Here is a 20,501-nt window from a genome sequence, read left to right on the forward strand (position 1 = left end):
AATTCACGTAGCCACCACATAATCAATCCATCTCGTCAAGGGCTGAGTGGATAGTCACTTCAGATCACTAAGACACTTAGGCCTTCTCTTCCACAGGACCCAGATGGTGCTCCACATTTCCCCTCATACGTTGTCCTGCTGTTCCTGGACTAGTCCGTAGACCTTTGTGAGGTACTAACCAGACTAGGCTCTTCTCTAACTTCTTTTTCCAAGACACATGCCTGTGGACACCAGGATGGGGCTGGTCAAGCACGCAGTAGACTGGTACCCTTTCCTAGCTCCTGTAGGGTTTTATACACAATATAAAAATGTGTAGGAAGATGTGACTCTAGAGCCACCAAAAATGGTAGAGGTTCTAAAGGCCAGTGGGATGTTTGATAATAATTTTACAGTACTTCAGTTGGCTGTGTTCCTTCAACCCACACTCTCACAGTCACTCAGCCGTCTATTCAAGTATTTCTGTTATTGCAGTACATGGATGACCGTGAGGTCCTGAAGACATCTGAAGCCAGTGTATGGTCCAGTGACTTCTTCTGGACATCAGGCTGGAGATATGCCATTACTTCCCTCCCAGAACAGTGCAGATATCAATACAGCATGTGATGTGTAGGGCTGTTATCAGCCACATGAAGTCCTGCTGGAGGCCGGTTACTAGTGGTGCACCTCAAGCCAGTTAAACAACTTCTTTAGTAACAGCCTAGATGATAGGACAGCATGTACCCTCAACAATTTTGTGGACAATGCAAAACAGGGAGGAGTGGACAATATATCAGATGGTTGTGCTGCCATTCAGAGGGACCTTGAAATGCTGGAGAAATCATAGAATCATTTAGGTTGGAAAAGACCTTTGAGATCATCAAGTCCAACCGCTAACCCAGTACTGCCGGGCCCACCACTAACCCATGTCTCTAGGCACTGCATCTATGTGGTTTTCAAAGACTTCCAGGGACGGTGACTTCGCCACCTCCCTGGGCAGCCTGTGCCAGTGTTTGGAAGGGCAGATAGGGACCTCATCAAGTTCAACACAGGGTGCAAAGTCCTGTTCCTAGGAAGGAATAACCCTGTATATTAACTGCACTCTGGGGGCTGACTGGCTGGAAGACAGCTTGGCAGAAAAAGATGCTGAGGTCCTGCAGAGAAGTTGAACATGAGCCAGCAATGTAACCTTCCAGCAAAGAATGTCAACAGCGTTCTGGGCTGTGTTGGGAAGAGCGCTGGCAGCAGGCTGAGGGAGGTGATCCTTCCCCTTGACTCAGCACTGGTGAGGCCACTTCTGGAGTGTTGGGTCCGGTTCTGGAAAACCCACTACAAGAAAGATTTGGAGCAACTGGAGCAAGTTCAAGGAACAGCCAAAAAGATGATTAAGGAACCAGCATCTGCCATATGAGGAGAGGATGAAGGAGCTGGGACTGTTTAGCTTCAAGGAGAGAAGGCTGGGGAGGATCTTATCAACACATACAAATCCCCAATGCAAGAAGGTAAAGAACAGAGCTAAAGCCTTCTCAGTGGATACCACTGAGAGGACCAGATGCAATGCAATGGAAATACAGGAAATTCCATTTAAAAATAAAGAAAAAACTTTCCTATGGTGAGGGCACTGAAGTTGCCCAGAGAGGTTGTGGAGTTTCCATCTCTGGAGATGCTCAAAACACGATGGGGCAAATTCCTGAGCAGCCTGCTCTAGCTGACTCTTTGAGCCTGGGGGGTGGACGAGATGATCTCCAGAGCTGTCTTCCCACCTCAGCTATTATGTGTTTTTGGTGTGTTTCTCAGCCAAGTGGAGCATTGTACCCTGGGTTTCCCAGCGTTTTCAGGCTGCACCTTTATAGTTAAGAGCAGAGCATTTTGGGCTACTTCAGTCCATGCAAATGTAAGGATGTAAAGTTTCAATTCCTATAGATCAGCGATGTGTCCTTTGGTTGGTCAAAATCTGCCTTCTTGAGTTTCAAATCCTTTTTGGCTCATTCATCATTGATTCCAACAGAATGGGACTAGACAGAATGTCAATGTGTTGATATTATTTTAGCAGTTTTGGTTCTCCTATCCTCCTGCTAACATAGTGTTCCATGGAAAGAAGGGAGGCAAAATTGGGCAAATTCTTCCTTTGATCTCATATTTAACCTTTTTCTATACCCATAATCCAGATGAAGAGAACAGCACAGGAAAAATGAGCTAATATAAGTTGCATTTCCATGCAAATGAATATTCCTATTAATGATGCTGGGTAAGAGAATGACATATGATACAGCATTCCACTTGTACAGTTAGAAGTTGGAGGACAAGGACGGTCGTGACTTATTTTTTTTCCTTCCTTCAGGAAGTTCCTCGAAGATCACTGCCGCACACTGCAATCTGGTCCCTTCGTTAAGCCACATAATTTTTGCAAGGTGCCTTAGCAAGCCCAGGGATAAACCTTCACTGGCAGCATCAACTAAAGATGAACTGGGCTCCAACAGAAGATGCATGCTTACCACCATCTTCTTTTCAAGTTGATGGCAGAAATTTAATACCAGGAGTCCCAAAAGCCGATTTCAGCACATATAGAACTGAGGTATCTTCAGTAATAGAAGTTACCCCAAAATATATATTTCCTTACAAAAAATAGGTAACCAGAAATTCCTATTTGTTTATCCAATATCCAATCTGAGTATCTGATAAACAACATGTAAAAAAACCCCAACAATGGGAAACACAAGATTAGTTTTCATTAAAGCTTTGTGTATAAAGAAAACCATGTTCAAAAATGCTGAAAATTTGTTCTGCTGGAGAGAAGACATTGAACATCTGGCTCTTCCCGAGAAAAGCAAAAGGGCTCCCTCTGGAGTGGATTCCGAAACCAACACAGGATTCAGATTTGAATAGATGGGCAAAGAAAACAAAAATCGGTAACAAAGCAAATGCATTCTTGTCTCTTGTTAGTTTACTCATCTTGTTTACAATGAGCATATTGGGACTAATTCAAGGAAACTATATCATGACTGAATGATATGGATCCATGCCCAGAATATTAAGTCATTAATTAGTTTTCATGCATGGACTTGTATGTGGCAAGGAGGCAAATTAAAAGATTCCTGAAGAGACAAGAAAGCTTTCTTAGCATGTGAAATACTCCAAAGAATCTCAAAAAAAAAAAATACATTATGAAGCCAGCTGAGAATGCACATTTCCAACCCTGGATGGTCATGCACAATTCTATAAAAACTCATGAATATAGCCACTGGTTGTGCACCCATGGCGATAAACTTAATTTGAAAGGGAGAGAGGAATAACTTTAAAGACATACACAAAAACATGCTCTACTGGAAATCCACGAAGGCTGCTTTCAAATTTACAAGTGTGAAAGACCCCACATTCCCATGGTTTATTTGCATACAAGCCAATTAACAGAAAATTGTTTTCATGCAGAAAGGAAAAAGAGATCGCCTACAAAGTGAAGTCAACTTACTGCCTGCTTTTGCTCTTCTTCCTATAAACGGTGGCAAAAGAAAAAGGTGAAGAGAGAAACCGGACAGATTAATTATCATATAAAAGGAAACACACACACAAAACACACAACATACCCAATGGAAGAACAGAACATGGCAAATTGTAGGAATATCTATAGCCATGGAAGGAAAACAAGAGGTCAGACACAACCACTGTGGTGGGAAAACAAAGGTGTCCTTTGGTCCATTCTCCAAAGAAGACCCCTATCTAAAATGGCCTGTCATGTTGGCAAAAGTCACACACGGGATGGCTGTCACACAATGGGTATCTTGGATATAGGACAGGATATCCAATGGATATCTTTTCTTTTACGCAGGTCCTTTACTGGCTTCTCTTCCCACCCCAGATGCAGGAATGGCTCTCTAGCTGTCCTCAAGGCAAGAAACAGGCTACCATCCTCCAAAGTCTGGAAATGCCATTGGGCATTTGGTCCCCTGTGTGCACAAACCTTTGTCACAGAGACCCAAACCATCGCAGCCTGGGAGGCAAACTCTCACCTTTTTGGTCAGAGAGTGCCCATGGCCACCGGGCACGCAGTGACCTCTGCAGACCCAATTCAAAAGGGAAAACGACCAAGCCGTAGGCAACCAGGTCTAGAATGGGAGGGGAGAAACTGGGAGGCAAAAGCACCAAAGCTTTGGAGTAAGGAAAAAGATGCGGGGAAAACAATCCCTTTGTTGCAATGCAACGTTTGCCCACACAGACCACTAATAATTTGAAAATTGAAAAAAGGTGAAATATGGATGAGTTTATCCTCTTTTGAAGCAGCAAAAGTTACACTGTGATCCTGCCAGGCCAGCAGGGTCACATTCTGACTTCAGCTACAGCAGCATTCCTGGGAATGAGCAAAATGTCCCGTAGTTGAGAATTCCTTTATTAATTCAATAGTTTTCATACGTTTTGTCCTCACATACACAACAGCCGTTACGAGTCCTGCAGGCTCATGTCATGCAGGCTCAGTTGTGTGGAAAGGCACAGCACGTGGTGCAGGCAGCAACACTGTGCATTAAAAAAAAAAGGTTGGCGGCATGTTTAGGATGACTCTCATCTACGCAGATCTAGCAATTTACAGCCTTTCCAGGGTAACAGTGTCTGTTCCTCCAGCGGTGGCTTTCCATGGCCTGTCAGTGCAGAGGGCAGCAGGATGTCTCCCCAGAAATTCAGGTCATGGAATTAAAATTCACAGAATAAAAGCTCCCTCTGGTCTTGAAAACCATCAACCCATTTATCTACCTTCTCTCATTTATTTCCCATCTGAGTAGGATTAACCAGAACCTGTCTCTTAATTTAAAGCAGCTTCTTCTCACTGACCACTGTACCAAAAGATGTTTTCCTAACTGCAAGCTGAGGGCACGGCAGAGATATCTAGGAATGACTTCCACATTTCTGACCAGGTACTTTTGGTTCTTTTCTCCCAAGACTTGGGGTTCTTTCAGGTGTGTATTTAGACACTGGTGTAGCAGATGTAGGGTATGGCACCACTCAACCACAGCTCAACATCAGTGGTGGAGGCCAGTGCTGCTCTCCCCATGTTCCCAGATGTTTCCAGTTGTTGGGACTTGCAGGACCAGATGGTGAACCAGGTCAGGGGAAAGATCTCAAATAATCTCCACTCTACAAAAAAGTTGTTAGTTTGAAAAATGAGGCTTTAGCATTAACTACAGATGTGGAAAAAAAATAAATCTCTAGAGGCATGGAGCTTTGCTAGAAGGACTGAGTTATTAGATAAATCATCAGATCAGCTAGTGAGGAAATTACCATTGAGGAAATGGAAAAAGTGAAATGGGATACGTCTGCTGAATATCCGCACGGCTGAAAGCAAAAGCTCTGCAAGAAGGCAGACAACCATCACTGCGGACTATTTGTTAGAAGAGTGCCAGCTAAACGGCACTAGGTGATCACCGAAGACCCCAGGACAAAAGGGAAAGCTAAGCCAATGGTCTGGATGAGGAAAAGAAGATAAAAAATATTGGAAGAAAGTCACTGATGGCAGTACTGACAGGTCACTGGCCACTGTCCAGCCCAGACGGACAGGCTGCCTCTCACGGGCGAGGGGCTTGATCTGCTTAACCGGTGGCTGGTGGAGTGGCTGGGGGGACAGGAGGCTGCCAGGCCACGGGCAGCCCTGCGGTGGCTGCCGCAGCAGCCCTGCCAGCTCGGTGGCTGCGGTGCTAAACTGAATTGTGCAGCTGTTCTCCGGCATGACCTACACGCCTCCACGCTGCTAAAATCCCTTCTCACCCTAATCAGGTTGGCCTGGCCCAAACTGCCCCTCAGGAATGGGTCTGGGCGCCTGACAGCCTGTGGGTGGTGGTTGGAGATGGCTTGGGAAAGGGTGGGCAGCTCCGATCCAAAGGGGTGTGGGTGACCACCCCCCGGCAGTAGGTGCGCAGCGCCTGCCCAACAAACGCTGCCCCAGCGAGTGCAGCCACCAGGGCGGCACAGCAGAAGGTACCAGTGGCAGCACTTGATGAAGAGCCGAACAACCAGAACATCTCCTTTGGGGGAAACCCACCAACAAATATCTGTAACTGAACCTCCTAACAGGAGTGTCAACACACGTTGACAACAAGGTGTGGAAGGACACTCAATGAAAACACCAACCCTAACTCCAAATTGCAACGGCGTGGGTAGGTCACTGTGCAGGCTAATAAACGTCAATCAAGGCATTTTGATTACCTCTGCACTAGCAACCAAAACAGTCAAGGGTTTTCCTCTGCTCCGGCTATCACAGCATGGCTCACCACGGGAAAAAAGGACAACCCTCCAGAGAACAACTCTGTCCTTCCAAATACAGGCTTTCCCCTCTCTCCTTCTTTTTGCAGAGAGAGCAGAGGTACCAAACTTTCACATCACCAAAGTTAGGTAAGCCGAATCCAGCTCGAAACAGCAAAATGAAGGCAGCATTAAAAATGTAAAAAATACTGCATAAGAAAATGGAAAAAACCATAAAAGCTTAACAGCTGATGTAAATTATAAATGAAAATTTTTGAAGTGCACCAAATAATGAGAGGAGCTAAAAGCTCGCGGGAAAAATTTGTGTCTGGCAGGGCTAAAACCACCAAAAAGGAGACTTTGAAATGAACACAATATCAGAAACAAAACAAAGCCTTGAGGTGGTGTACACTGCTTCTGAACAGTCATGGTAAAATTCTCAATATGGGAAGTGGAATTAGCATTTCTGCTCTGTTTGACTAGTAGTACTTTCCTCTTGTAGTTTCTATCAGCAACCAGTGAAGTACTTTCCACTAATAATGAGAAAAGGTGTTAAAAAGTATCTACTAGAAATAATATTTTTAGATCAGCAAGCCCGGGTAGCTTGCAGCTGGGAGTCTTACAATAATTCCATGAGGGGTTATCCAGTCCAGTGAAGGTAATTGTTAAAAGATCTTGGAATACCCAGGCATGGAATGGGCTGATACTCAAAAAGGGAAATAAGACAACTTAAATAAGCATACGCATCTTACCCTGCCATTAGTTTATTCAAAGTAACAGAAATGCTGATACAAGGCTGAACTGTTAAGTAATAAACAAAGCATTACAACTTCATGGAGAAGAGGTCTTGTCAAATAAATCTGATTTTGTTATTTGAATGTTTCACAGGTTTGGCTTCTAAAGGAACTGCACAGATGTAATGTATTTTCCTGTGAGAGGATTTACTCATGACATTCTCATTAACCCTTTAGCACTATATGAAATAAATAAAGCACTTTGCATGGAGCAAGAGCTGGGTAACTGACACCTTTCAAAAAGTACTCACTGGTGCAAAAAGACACAAAAAGGAAAACAGAGATGAAGAGTAGGGAAACTCCTCCTGTAACTCTGCACAGTGTTGCTAAGGTTCAGAGAAGAATTCAACACACAGGTTTTTTTCCCTCAATTTAAAAAAACCGATACTAACAATCTGGAGAAGGCAAAGAAATCAACCATTAAAAAAACTGGAGTAAAGTACTGTGAGCAGCTTTGCAGAGCTCTACCTGTTTAACTGATTTAGAAATCAAGACTGAGAAGTGCCTTCACCGAGATGAGTAAGTATCTGCATAGGAAAAAACCAGGGGTGCTAAAGTACTCCTTAATTTAATGGAGGGAGAACCACATGTACCAGAGCCAATGGGTGTAAACTGAAGCTAAATACATTAAAACTGAAAATGAGGCATAAATTTTTAACTGTGCAAGCAAATTTGCATTGGCAGTGAATTTTCCACTTCTGATTTCTTCAGTTGAAGAACAGATGTCTTTCTGGAAGATGCTTTAATCAAAGAGAATCTGCCAGGCTCCATAGAAAGCTTCTAAGGGGAAATGCAAAGAACTGTATTATGCAACATGCAGAATGGAATAATTATCATAGACACAGGCTCATAGGGTAGTTTGGGTTGGAAGGGACCTCAGGAGGTCTCTAGTCCATCCTCCTACTCAGAACAGGGTCAACATCTCAGACCAAATTGCTTGGAACTCTGTCCAGTCGGGTCTTGAAAACTTCCAGGGACAGGGATAGCACAACTCTCCAGGCCCCTGTGCCACTGCTTGAGCATCCTCAGAGGGAAGAAGTTTCTCCTTATATCCAGTCCCATTTTCTCTTACAGGTTTTGAACAATTTTGGGAACTGGGGGAGTTAAAGATGCTAGACTTATAAATGAAAAGCCTAGTACGAGCCAGCTTCTAAACTAACCTTCTGTGTGATACAGCCTAGAAGATGTCATTAATGTTTCTGTCAAGGTCATAACTGAACTGCATGGTTCAACTTAATGAAGGGGTCCGAAAAACATCAGTTTATCAAATGTGAGTCAGTTATGGCTCCATTCTCTCTTCTGCAGTCCTCTCTCCTCCCTCCTCAGCTGCAGCACTTGCCACTTGTGCTTGTGCTCTCTTCTGCAGCATCCTCCATGCTCTCCCCATCGGTGTGTTACTGACACCAGTACCTTTTGCTGCTCCACATATCACGTACATGTGTCTAACCGGTCGGGCATGAGGAAATACTCACAGTTTGGGCAGCTGGGAGATGAGGATATGATGGCCAAGCAGGCAGGGAAGGCAGGTGTGCTCCCTGCCCACTGCATCCTGCTGAGGGGGCATGCAAAGCTCCACAGGATGCTCCAGACCCCGCACGTTGTACAGGGTCAGGGTAGTGCATTGGATAAAGTCCACCTGGCCTTCAAGGCTTTGGAGGCTGAAGAGCAGAAAGTCAGGCCAGCTAACAGAAAAGCTGTTCACCATATTGAGATGACAGCATTTATGTCAGGTCGTGTTTGGGACAATTAATTTGAGAAGGCTTATGAGTGCTTTGAAAACAACAGGGTCTACAGAAAACTCACACCAGAGCTTGCCATCATGCTAAAGCAGATATCCAAACTGATTTTGTTATAAAAAGGCTCCTCAAATGTGTGCAAGAAAAATGCTGGGTCTGTGGTCACCTGAACCTCAGAGAATCAAACTGTTTCTGATGCCACAGCTTTTACACTTCCCTAAATCTGTAATTCAGTCTTGGATGCCCTTTCTCAGAGATATCACACTTCAACTTACAAAGGCTTAGGGGCTGAAGAAGTCAAGGTGAATTTAGCAAGTGACATTATTTTCAATATTTTTAGAAGACAGACATTAACAGGCCGAGTGGGAAAAAAATACAGCGTGCAGAACCACTGACTTAAAAAAAAATTACTTCCCAAATATTAACACTAACTACGTTCTCATCTGCACAGGGAAACTAAACAAAACAGGCACCTCTGAAGAGCAATTGATCATAGCCTCTTGTAGGTACATTCCTATTCCAGAATGGAAGCCCAATCTGAACAGCGACTGCACTTTAGATTTACAGACGATATGAATTCATTATCACTTTCAAGTGCAGGCAACTCTGAATTTTTCTGGAACTATCAAGATGTGCCTACAGCTAATCTATAAACCCCTGTGCTGCTCCTGTCAGCATCATTGCTGTGATCTCTCTTCTACTTCTTTCATTGCCTGTAGCATCTTCGCTGCATCTTGTCTTGGACTAAAACCTCTTTGAGTAAGGGCAGTGCTTTGCCAATCACTTTATGCAGAGGCTCTTGTTCAATTTAAAGAACGGAAAGAATAAATGCATAGTAGTATTTCAGGTTCTACTCATCAACTATGAGCTCAGCTCTAGCAGGACTCTATAGAAAATAACAACGGACCCTCATCAGAAATCCAGACAGCAACATATATTACAGATCAGAGCCAATACCATCATACTCCAAAGCAAAAAAACTCTGCAGCCACCGCAGGGTTTGTGTGGTATTCCCTGGTGAAACACAGCCCAGGCCACTGAGGAGTCAGGTTCTCTATTGCAGTAGCTACAGTTTCCAGTTTATTTTCCAGTTAAAAGTTGGAAGACCTGAACTGGTACCCAGAACAGCATGCAGTTGATTACCAAATCTAACATTCCTTTAAAGCCTTCCAAATCTTACAGCTTCTTGATATTTTAACTGAAGCAGCAGAATATGAACCTGAAAACCCATTAACCATCTGCACCAATACACAGAGCCAGCATGGAAATGACTTTTTGCAAATTCCTTCTATTCCTCATGAAGTATTTATAACGGTACAACACAGAGCAGGAATCCCGGAGTGGCAATAGTGAGTTCCAGACCCAGGGAAGAGAAGGATGCCCTGCATTTCTGACAGGAGATGGCTTACTTTGAGCAGTTTCATCAGCCCTTCGAGCTGCACCATCAGTTCTCTTCTGCTTTCCTGAAGTGCAGACATCCTCTGTTCCAGTTCATCCTTTCTCTGTCTGTCCAAATTACATGAAAGAAAGAGTCAGAAAATAAATTTTGGGTATTTCAAAACCACTTCAGGAAATTCACCCATATAACCGTGTCTTTGCTTTTCATCACTCCCTCCCTGCTTCCCATTCGAAAGCACAGAGCAAAGCACACCACACTCACTACTAAACCTATATGGAACAATCAGGCTTTTCACTTAAAATCCAGAAATTCCCACTCAGCATCCTGGTAGTAGGAAGCCCTTTCCAAAAGCACTGCATTTGGAGAAAAACAGCCCGCTCTCTTCCTCCTTTTAAGAGCTCCCTTAACGTCAGACCCAGGCATCCTGCAGAGCTTTCAGACAAGCAAGAATGAACTATGGGAGGAAAGGCAGAGAGGAGGAAAAAAAAAAAAAAAAGAGGAGAAACGGCTGCAGATGTTTGGAAAGGAAAAGCTGTCACCTGTCTGGACAGAGACTCAGCAGAGCTATTTCTGTCCACCGATGTGACGTATAATCTTTGACATATTTGCTGTACCAGAACCCAGGTAACAGGGAGATAATAAGTGACCTTCCCTTTCCTTGGCATCAGAAATCCACTGGGTTTCTTCAGATGCCTAGCTGTGTGATATTTAAGGAAACATGACTGTCTGGTTTTATTTTATATTTAGAAAAATAAAGAAGTGACTAATATAAGGAGAAGGTCAAAGACAAACGTCAACACGTCAGAAGTTCAGTATCTTAGATGATTTATGAAATGCTGGGCCCCAGAAATCCCAATCATAGCTAATGATAAATAACTGTAAGAAAAAAACAATTAGAAAGGCTTGTTTATTCATCTACAGTTATTTTTGTTGACATCATGATGTCTTAGTCCAAAGTTAAAGTCATCACATATTCTAGACTGAATTTTTAAATGTTTTAGATTATATCTGTGTTCTCAGGCGATATATTATGGATAAATCATTCTGGGAATTTTAATAACCAACTAGTTTTAGAAACACTATTTGGACATCAGAAGACGGAAAAGAAAACGGCCATTTACTGAGACTGAATAAATCTGTGGAGTGTGGCTTGCTTTCATTACGGTGACTGTGAAAATGGCATTTCATGAGCATACACCCCAGCCAGAAAACTGCTAAGACTCCTGAACAGAACCAACTTGTTTCTGCACTGGTTCTTAGAAGGACAGAGGCTGCGAAGTGTTAACTGTCCTGGGTATTTCTTTCAAGATCTTTTTGTATTTTGAAGAACGTGGTTATTAAGTGCTGAAACATATCACAAAAATAAGGCAATAAAGAGAAGTTTACACACACCTGGTCACCTAGAATGTGTTAAAAGCCCACTGGTAGACATAGCTTTACCCGTCTATATGATCCTTCTTCTCTCTCTAGGTCAGTTCAGAGTCTGTAGCTTTTATTCTATAGTTATTTAATATAACATTCTGGTTAACGACTACAAATAGGTAAAAATAAAAATCGACATATTAAATACATATAGCTCTCCAAATGTGGTTGGTAATGAAGAATCAACATCAATGGGCATGTCTGATTTTGGTTGATGTTACTCAATTTCTTTTTCAATGACCTCTGGTGAAGAAAGAGGAGGTACTGTCTGTCAGCAAGGAAGGGGGTTAAATGTTTTTCAAAAAACAAGACAGGAGAGCCTCTATCGACCAATGGAGGGGTGCAGTTTGAGGCACACACGTGGGGCAGATGGGTCCTTGGCCCCAGTGCCTGGAGGAGCATCCTGTGGGCTTGCAAGAAGCAGCCCCAAGCATGGCGGCATGACAAGGCAGGGATCCCTAAGGACGATGGACCCAGCCACGCTTCTTCTGAGGCTGCACTTGCCAGCAGCATGGCAGAGCTGACTCATCTCTACAGGCTGGGTCGTCTGCAGATTTTTAAACCTGGGACATGCTGATTTCCCATGGATTACCTTCCTCGCACTTTCACAGCCTAAATTCTACACAGCAACGGAGATCATTCAGTCACACATGCTCGCGTATAACCAAAGGCAAGGCCACCAGGTACTGCTCACAGGCTTGGGGAGCGTCCCCTCATTAGCTGTGCCTTTGTGAAGTACCTCACATCAGAGACAAGCTGCTAATTGCAAACTTCCTCTGTGATGCTATGCAGTCAAGACAATTAACGTGCACTTTGAATTTCTTAATGAGTGATGTTTGGTGGTAAGAAAGCTAACGCTGATTCTGTCTGCAGCACCCATTACACTATGTATGAGATACTGCAGCCAGTATACTCCAGCCTACACATCGAAAAGATGCAGAGGACTTGGAGAGAACCTGAGAAGCTGAAAGGACAGCTGGAGCTTTTTTTAATAAATAAAATAACAAAAAAAGACATTTTAAATAAAAACCTGCTTTACAGAGATGCTGAAGAAGTTCAAGATTTTTATGCAAGATGAGGTTAAGAGGGGAGGGAATCCAAATCTCTAAATACTGACACACAAATAGGAATTTTGAAAAAAAAAAGAGTTTTTTAGGCTGGTAGATAAAATCATGGGGAAAGACAAGGTTTGGAAAATGGCACTAGGCTTATGAAGGTTAGAACTAATGCACACAGTTTTAGTCCACTGGGCAGAGACAAGGCACAAAAATTAGCTGACAATCACACTAACGGTGTCAGGGGACACGGTTTTGTTTCCATCTCTAGAAGCAAAGCTTGAGCATCTGTCTTACACCGATGCTGTACCTAGCCACACGGGGTTCTGCAGTAGCGCGGCAGGGAGAAACTTCCCAGCCCGTGTCACACAGAAGGTCAGACTGGGTAACCATGATGACTTGACAGGCTTTATGTGCTTAATTCAACCTTTTTTTCCTTTTGTAACTCTTCTACTTGCCGTGGTGTTTATTTATCTGGAGGCCAGAAATAGCTACAATAACTGTTCAGGTTTTTTCTTTAGCAAAACACGGGCCATGTCATTCCTCCTGGTTAGCTCTGCTAACTGTATTTTTGGAAAAACATCTTCAGGAAAGACATCTAGGGACTGAAAACTCTAGCACTGCTCTTGAGATTATTGCCTCGCTTTAAAAAGCATGTGCTTTATTTGTGGTCTGAATGTGGCTGGTTTCCAGTTTGAGCTCTTTGTTCCTGTATCTTTCACTGCTGGGGCAAACAACACATCAGCTTGCCCCTCAATCTCTTTTTTTCTCCAGCTCTTGTATTGATTTGTGGGTATTTTCTGCATCCTCTCCAGTTTTTGAAACATTAAAAAAAAATATATATAGCTATGTAAAGCATAAAGCTAGAAAATCTACAAAATAAAATCATTAGGTAATAGAATGAAAAATACCAGTGAGGTATCAAAATGTACTAGAATGTAGCACATTCTGTATGAAAAAGTAACGGAGTAAGTTGAAAGCCTTGGAATTTGCAATACAGGGCTGGATTATATCTTGCAGATGCTGCTGGCAGTTGCAGTAGCTCCATCCCAAAAAACCCCTCTGAACATCCCTGGGAAGTAGGACGACTGCGCCATCTCCTAAGCGGGCAGGAAAAGTTCACCCCAACAAATGAAATACAACGCAGTTTGCAAAGAGCTAATGCTGCCAAGGGCTTAAATTTTAGAGCCTACTTCAGATTACAGATGGCATTTTTGAAGGTTGAGCTCTGAATTACCTAGTAATAGAAGATGAAATAAAATATAGCCAGAGAATGCCCTTGTGACTACCCAAACTCTGAAACATTTCATTCTGTAAATACGGACAATTTTCCCCTGGCACTTCAAAATGCAAACTTAATCAAAGAGGTTCTGAAGATTGTTTTCCAACTTTGGATGTATGTCTGGCTATCCGCAGGTATGAACTTTCAGAGTTTCCCTGACTAATCAAATAACTGACACTCATCTTCAGCCTTACTCCTTTGGACAATAAATGAGAAGCAGTTAATGTCATTTCTGCCCGTTTTTCCTATCAGTTTCTTCTTTACTGTTTTCTGAACTATACAAAGAGAATTTATTTTAAGAGGCATTTTTATTTACTTCTAAATCCACTTAAAGAAAGTCAAAGTGCAATAAGCTGTCAGTCTTCAGAATCCAGCATTTTAAGTAACACTTTAAGGCTACTGAAGCTACACTTTTCCCAGTAACAGGCAGTGCTGCCAGTGCCATGGAGCAGACCCATGGGCTGACCAGCCCAGGTACCCAATGCACACGAGCTTAGGGTGTTTCTTTTACCGTAGAAGCCTGAGTTCAGCCAGTAAAGTTGGGTTCTGCTGGGCTTTCTCAGGGGTGGGTTGAGAGGCTTGTTCATGTTCCAGTCTGAGACGCTGAATCTCCTGGAGTATCTCTCTATAGAAACGACAGAGGGAAGATTAGAGGAAAAAGGTCAGCCTCTGCGCTGCTCTTAAATACTCTTATAGCCCTTCAAGCACTCCTCCTCTCAGTCTCCAGCCCAAGTACAGCAATTTTGTTCATGTATGCCTGGCACAGATTCAAAACCAAGACAGGTTAAGTTATCACGGTCCTACGAATTGCTATAATATGCACAGAAAATTTATTACTTATTAAGAAGTATGAAATCACTTATGTGCCATATGCTGGCAATGTCTCTCCAAAACACTTCATGCAGAATGGGCTCAGAGACCATTCTAAGAGGAAAAAACTTCCATTTTCAGCATCATCTGCATTGCACATGCTGCAGGAAGGGCTCTGAAGCGGCACCGCCAGCATCCACAGCTGTGCCAGCACCAGTTAGCTTCCCACTCACCTTTCCAAGGGCTCCCGACAGGTCGGCAGGAATGAGGAAAATAACAGCTCATAGTAAGTAAGCTCTCGACGTCTCACAGAGGGAAGGGGATCAGCCAGCAGCCCAATTAAGGCAGCTGTGTTCTGCGTAGCCGGAGGTGAGGGAACATAGCACTGATGGCCAAGGATTCAATTATTAAAATGGAAATGAAATCCTTCTGAGAGTGAAGATTATAATCTCTAATTCTTCCTCCCCACTCTTTTTTAAAACTGCTGAGCTGCTCTCCTGCGAGGTTTCATACCAGCACTGATTGAGATCTCCCTTATCTGTGATCTTGATGAAGGATTTTGAATGCCTGCAAGGTCTTGGTAGTGTGCTGAAGCTATGATGGTGCAAGGATTGAGCTGTTCCCATGCTCTCCAGGAACTGGTTCTCCTCCAAACTAACCTGAACAAGTATTTTTACTTGCCGTGCTGAGGGTGCCTTGGCAAGGGGCCGCACAGGCAGCAAGCTCATGCATGCCAGCTAGTGCAGCTGGGGCACAGGGAGACCCACACACAGCTACGAGGAGAGCACATCATTGGGCACCCAGAGAGGCTCCATAAGTAACCCATGGGCTGCCTGTGCTGTACAGCACATGGGGTTTGCAGCTGCTCAACGGCTTGCTCTTTAGAGCTGCACCCCCTTAGTTTCTCTTAGCCAGAGAAACAAACTCAAAATGTAGGTGCTGAAGAAGCAGGTAAGTGCAAATGATAAAAAAAGAGTGATCTCTTCTTAACAGTCCCTCTGGAAGAGCCATTGAATCACAGAGTGGTCTGAGTGGGAAGGGACCTTAAAGACCATCCAGTTCCCACCCCCCTGCCACGGGCAGGGACCCCTTCCACCAGCCCAGGCTGCCCCCAGCCCCGTCCAGCCTGGCCTTGAGCCCTGCCAGGGATGGGGCACCCACAGCTGCTCTGGGCAGCCTGGGCCAGCGCCTCGCCGCCCTCACAGGGAAGAATTTCTTCCTCATCTCTCATCTCCATCTCCCCTCTCTCATGTAAAGCCATTCCCCCGTGTCCCATCGCCACCTGCCCTTGCCCAAAGCCCCTCCCCAGCTTTCTTGCCGGCCCCTTTAGGCACTGGCAGGTGCTCCAAGGTCTCTCCGGAGCCTTCTCCTGCCCAGCTCTCTCAGGCTGTCTCACTAGGAGACGTGCTCCAGCCCCTGAGCATCTCCACGGCCTCCTCTGGACTCGCTCCAGTAGGTCCATGTTCTTATGCTGGGGACCCCAGAGCCGGACGCAGTGCTGCAGGGGGGGTCTCACCAGAGCAGAGCAGGGGGGCAGAGCCCCCTCCCCTGACCTGCTGGCCGCGCTGCTCTGCGTGCAGCCCAGGGTACTGTTGGCTTCCTGGGCTGCAAGCACACAGTGCTGGGTCATGTCCAGAAGAAAACCATCTCCTACAGCCCATCTCCTATTTGTTCCAGGCCTCCCAGTTCAGACTTTTTTGTCTTCCAGCAAATGGATAAAAACCCACTCATCCTTCTCAAACTGGATTTACCCACCCCAGCCTTCCAACCTGCTCACTGCGCTGCATCGCAGCTGATTTATTCTTCTGCTGCCATGTGAATGGCTTACCCTGCTGCAAGAAGTTTGCTGGGTTTGCAGATAGCAACACAAGATAGCAACACAGCTCCTGATGCTCAGTGTCAGTTAAGATGATTTTAAGAAGATCAGTGAAGATCAACCTGCTCCCTGGGGAATAAGGGCACCGCAGCTGCATTCGCACTGAGCTAATTGCTTAATGAGGCAGCTACACCTTTCAACAAAAGATCTAGGAAAACAATCTGGTTAATATAATACAAAAAGGTTAAAAACAACAAAGCACATGGACTGAAGGCTCTTCTCTCCTGAAATGTTGTTCCTAAAACAACAGTGATCAAAGCTTGCTTTTTACCTGTTCTTGTTTTCCAGCTCTGCTATCAGCTGTCTTTGTTGTTTATTGGCATCAAAGCTGAACCCCAGGTCTGTTGGTGGGCGAGGCTGGTGGATGAGGAACAGAGAAAAATTAGACAAAATATTCATTACCCATTACCACATATGACACAGTTTGGATCCAGCCCTGTATTTCCTGAACACCAGGGTACGGTACTTACAGCCCAAGCTGCAAAACTTTGAAAACAGCTGTGCTGGGCTACGGGGGCACATCGGGATGCCGTTTTATGACTGACATGGTCTGACCTCAGGGTGGGCGGCTGCTGAAAGGCTGACCTGGCTCATCATCCTCACTATCTGTCTGAAGAATTCTATTTGCCATTTTTTTTAAGACCTTCAGAAAAAAATGCACCATACCTATCTGTTCCTAAAACACTGACAGGCTTCCCTGGGAAAAAATGCAGTTCTACCTTTTATCATAAAGTCCTAGAGAAACACTGACCTTCCCATACGTCAGCTAGTGAGGAAAAGTCAGAATAACTTACAGCTAGAGTCTTGGTACCTACACCACTGCCAAACATCACAACATGCTGCTGACAGTGTGACTCACATATGTTCCCCCTTTTCTGATCATAATAGTCTGGCACCATATAGTTTCATTAATGCCTAGAAATAGTTTGACAGAAACATCTCTACAAGGTCTTGAAATAGCTTCTGCAGCAAGCCCATACTAACTTCTTGTGCTTTCTGTAGGTCCCAGTTCTCCCTTTTTTTCAATTCATCACCTGGGCAGTGATGCTGGGGTTAAACGAAGTTTTTCAGTGCGTTGAGCTGTTATAATCTGATGTTAAATAAATGTGTATCGAGACCTGCTATCTCATGCTGTGTTACACAGGGCTTTCAGGCAGTCTGTCCACATGTACAGCAAAAGCGTGGTGGTGCTCGGTGGAGCTGCTGAACTCCAGTACCTGCTGCTTGGCGTGCTGAAGGCCAGAAAACACTGTCCATTGAAGCGATCGCCATCATCCACAGACATTAAATTTAAGCATGGTCACTGCCTCCAGACATACTAGTTCTTCTCAGCCCCTCCAAAGCATCACTTGAAGGGAGACTGCTGAACAAATGCATTTTCCCAGTGAGCCCTGACCTTGTGATCCTTGTGTTTGGTGCTTTTCATCAGCAGCCATCACCACTGCTGGGAAAACGACTAGGCAATTACACAAGAATCTGTAGTTTCAGGGAAAACCTGTGGGCAGCTGGGCTGGATGGTGAAGAAGCCAGTTTTATGAACCAAGAAGAGACAGAGAGAAAAACTGCAGAGCCTTGTACTGGTTCAGTCCATTTTTGCAGTGGAATCCTAAGACGCTGCTTAGGCGGCCCAACACAACTCAGAGCTATCCTTCTGGCTGCCAGACACAAGAAGGTGTCCGCTCGGTGCTGGGGAGACATCTTTTATCGCAGACAGGTCTCCCTGGCTAAGAACTGCCTGAGGAACGAGATGGCACATAGAGTCTGCTTCTAACACCAATTCATTCCAGAATCACCGAACGGTTGAAGCTGGAAGGGACCTGTGGAGGTCCATCTGCTAAAGCAGGGCCACCCAGAGCCGGTTGCCCAGAACCGTGCCCAGACAGCTTCTCAGTATCTCCAAGGTGGGTGACTCCACAACTTCCCTGGGCAACCTGCGCCAGTGCTCAGGTACTCTCACACTGAGAAGCGTTTCCTGATGTTCAGAGGGAACCTCCTGTGGTTCAGCTTGTGCCTGTCACCTCTGGTCCTGACACTGGGCACCACTGGGAAGAGCGTGGCTCTGTCTCCTTTGCACCATGCCCTACGCCAGGCTGAGCAGGCCCAGCTCCCTCAGTCTTGCCCAGAGCAGAGATGCTCCAGTCCCCAAATTAGATTTCCTTATCCTGGTGGTCTCTGGGTCCTGTGCAGAGGGTGCATTCACACTGGCACAAGTTAAGGCTTGTTGTGCCTTTGCATTACTAGACATAACAAAAACCATAATAAATAATTATTATAAAAGATAATAAACCATCCTTAAGGATGGTTAAGGCCGTGGTGCCTTTGCCTCTCACCGTGTACTTGAGAGATGGGTTGTCTTCTCACACCTATCTGCTTGCATCTGATCTTGAGATTGCATCAATTTCTACCACAGTGTTTTCAGAAGGACCTCAGGTGGGGGATCCTGGTTTGAGAAGACAGTTTCACAACCATTTTCAGAAACTATTTGGGTAGAAAACCAGAAGCTGGATGGAAGAGCTTGATATGCACCAGTGCTCCTGGAGGCATGGTGGAGAGCGACAGATCCAGGACGAAGGGGACAGACACTGTCAGGGTTTCAGTTTTGTTTTACTGTGGGTATCTAGAGCTGACCCTGATGGGAGCTGGGCTGGATGTGTGGATGGTACTTCCTTTCTTTGGGCAAACCCCACATGGTGGGTGGGTTTGCAGCTGGCAAATGAGCCTTGCTTGACTGACACACCTACAAGCCCATCTTCTGTGTCCTCCTGGGTGATCTGATGGCCACTTCAGGAGTCTCTTAGTGACGTGGAAATTTCCCGTGTAAAAACTGCTTGGTAAAGCAGGTCCCAGGCAAGAAGAAACAAAACAGCCTGGGAGTTAAAATGAACGGTGTGAAAAATAAAAATAAATCAACCCAGAAACTGAAGTGCAGAAACACTGTTTGTTGGAGAAGGGTCAGAAAAAACCCTCTTCCCCCAAGCAGCATGGAGGAGCTGATGGCACAGGGTGGGCTCTGCTCACACACCAAGGAACAGGGTTGGGGTGGGCAAGGAGCTAGGACAGACCTGCCAGTACAGCCAGGGCAAAACCCCGACTCTCATCTCATCGCGTCTCATCCCATCTCATCTTGTCTCCCCTTATCTCAGCTCATCTTGACATTTGGGGTAGGTACACAATGTAGGCAGAAGCACTGCCACCACTCTTTCCACCTGAACAGTCTTGGCGTAGGTGACACTGATAGGGCCTACTGGTTTCCCCAAAACTGTGTCACAAAGCCAAGGCCCCATGGTCTCTCCCTGCATCCTGGTACAATCAGCTGTGAGGACAAGTGCAGGAGATGTGTTTCACTTGCAGCCTCAGGAGCTTCCTGAGGCTCTGTGGCTCTTGGGGCTCCATCTGAAGCTCACGAACCTTTGTTCTGCTGCAAAGCAGGACTGTGCCTATAAAAACACAACCTTGTCCTTAACCCCTTCCTTCAGAAATCCTGTCCGAAGCCTGAGATCACCCTCATGACCTAAAGTACTCAAGTCCTCAGGAACAAAGACAACCTTGCAGAGAACTTCGAGAAGACACATCCCTCACACTGCTCACTTTCAGACCTCACTGCTCAAGGGGCCTTTTGGAAACTGTACAGGGGCTATTTTGTATGACAAATCAGTGTTCTTTGTTCTATTGCTTCCAAGAGTCCATTTAATTTTTTACCGTAACTCAGAAGCGCAGAGTCATTGTGGTTGGAAAGGACCTTTTGAGATAGACTAATCCAAACCCCTGCTCAAAGCAATGTCAACCACAGTGGGTTGTTCAGGACATTGTCCAGGTGAGTTCTGAATACCTTCAAGGGTGAAGATTCCACAACCTGCTGGGGTGACCTGTTGCAGTGTTTGAGCACTTACATCATAAGAGCATTTTTTGTCACAGCACTAACAAAC

General features: G+C 45.0%; 1 protein-coding gene across 18 annotated transcripts in view; it reads right to left on the reverse strand.

Annotated features, from left to right (window-relative positions):
- The window catches only part of DTNB (dystrobrevin beta), a 214,930-nt gene that overhangs the window by 54,258 nt on the left and 140,171 nt on the right, over positions 1–20,501 (reverse strand). For 12 of the 18 annotated variants that reach the window (XM_055713177.1, XM_055713175.1, XM_055713178.1 and 9 more), the window contains 4 exons: positions 16,847–16,932; positions 14,401–14,514; positions 10,141–10,237; positions 3,446–3,466 (listed from right to left, as the gene is read on the reverse strand). In XM_055713177.1, the coding sequence (XP_055569152.1) occupies positions 3,446–3,466; positions 10,141–10,237; positions 14,401–14,514; positions 16,847–16,932 (318 nt within the window). The remainder of the gene's footprint in view (positions 1–3,445; positions 3,467–10,140; positions 10,238–14,400; positions 14,515–16,846; positions 16,933–20,501) is intronic. The other 6 variants (XR_008732692.1, XR_008732691.1, XM_055713179.1 and 3 more) reach the window with 1 other exon arrangement.

Source organism: Falco cherrug, chromosome 6 (genome assembly GCF_023634085.1).
Source record: "Falco cherrug isolate bFalChe1 chromosome 6, bFalChe1.pri, whole genome shotgun sequence".
Classification (NCBI taxonomy): domain Eukaryota; kingdom Metazoa; phylum Chordata; class Aves; order Falconiformes; family Falconidae; genus Falco; species Falco cherrug.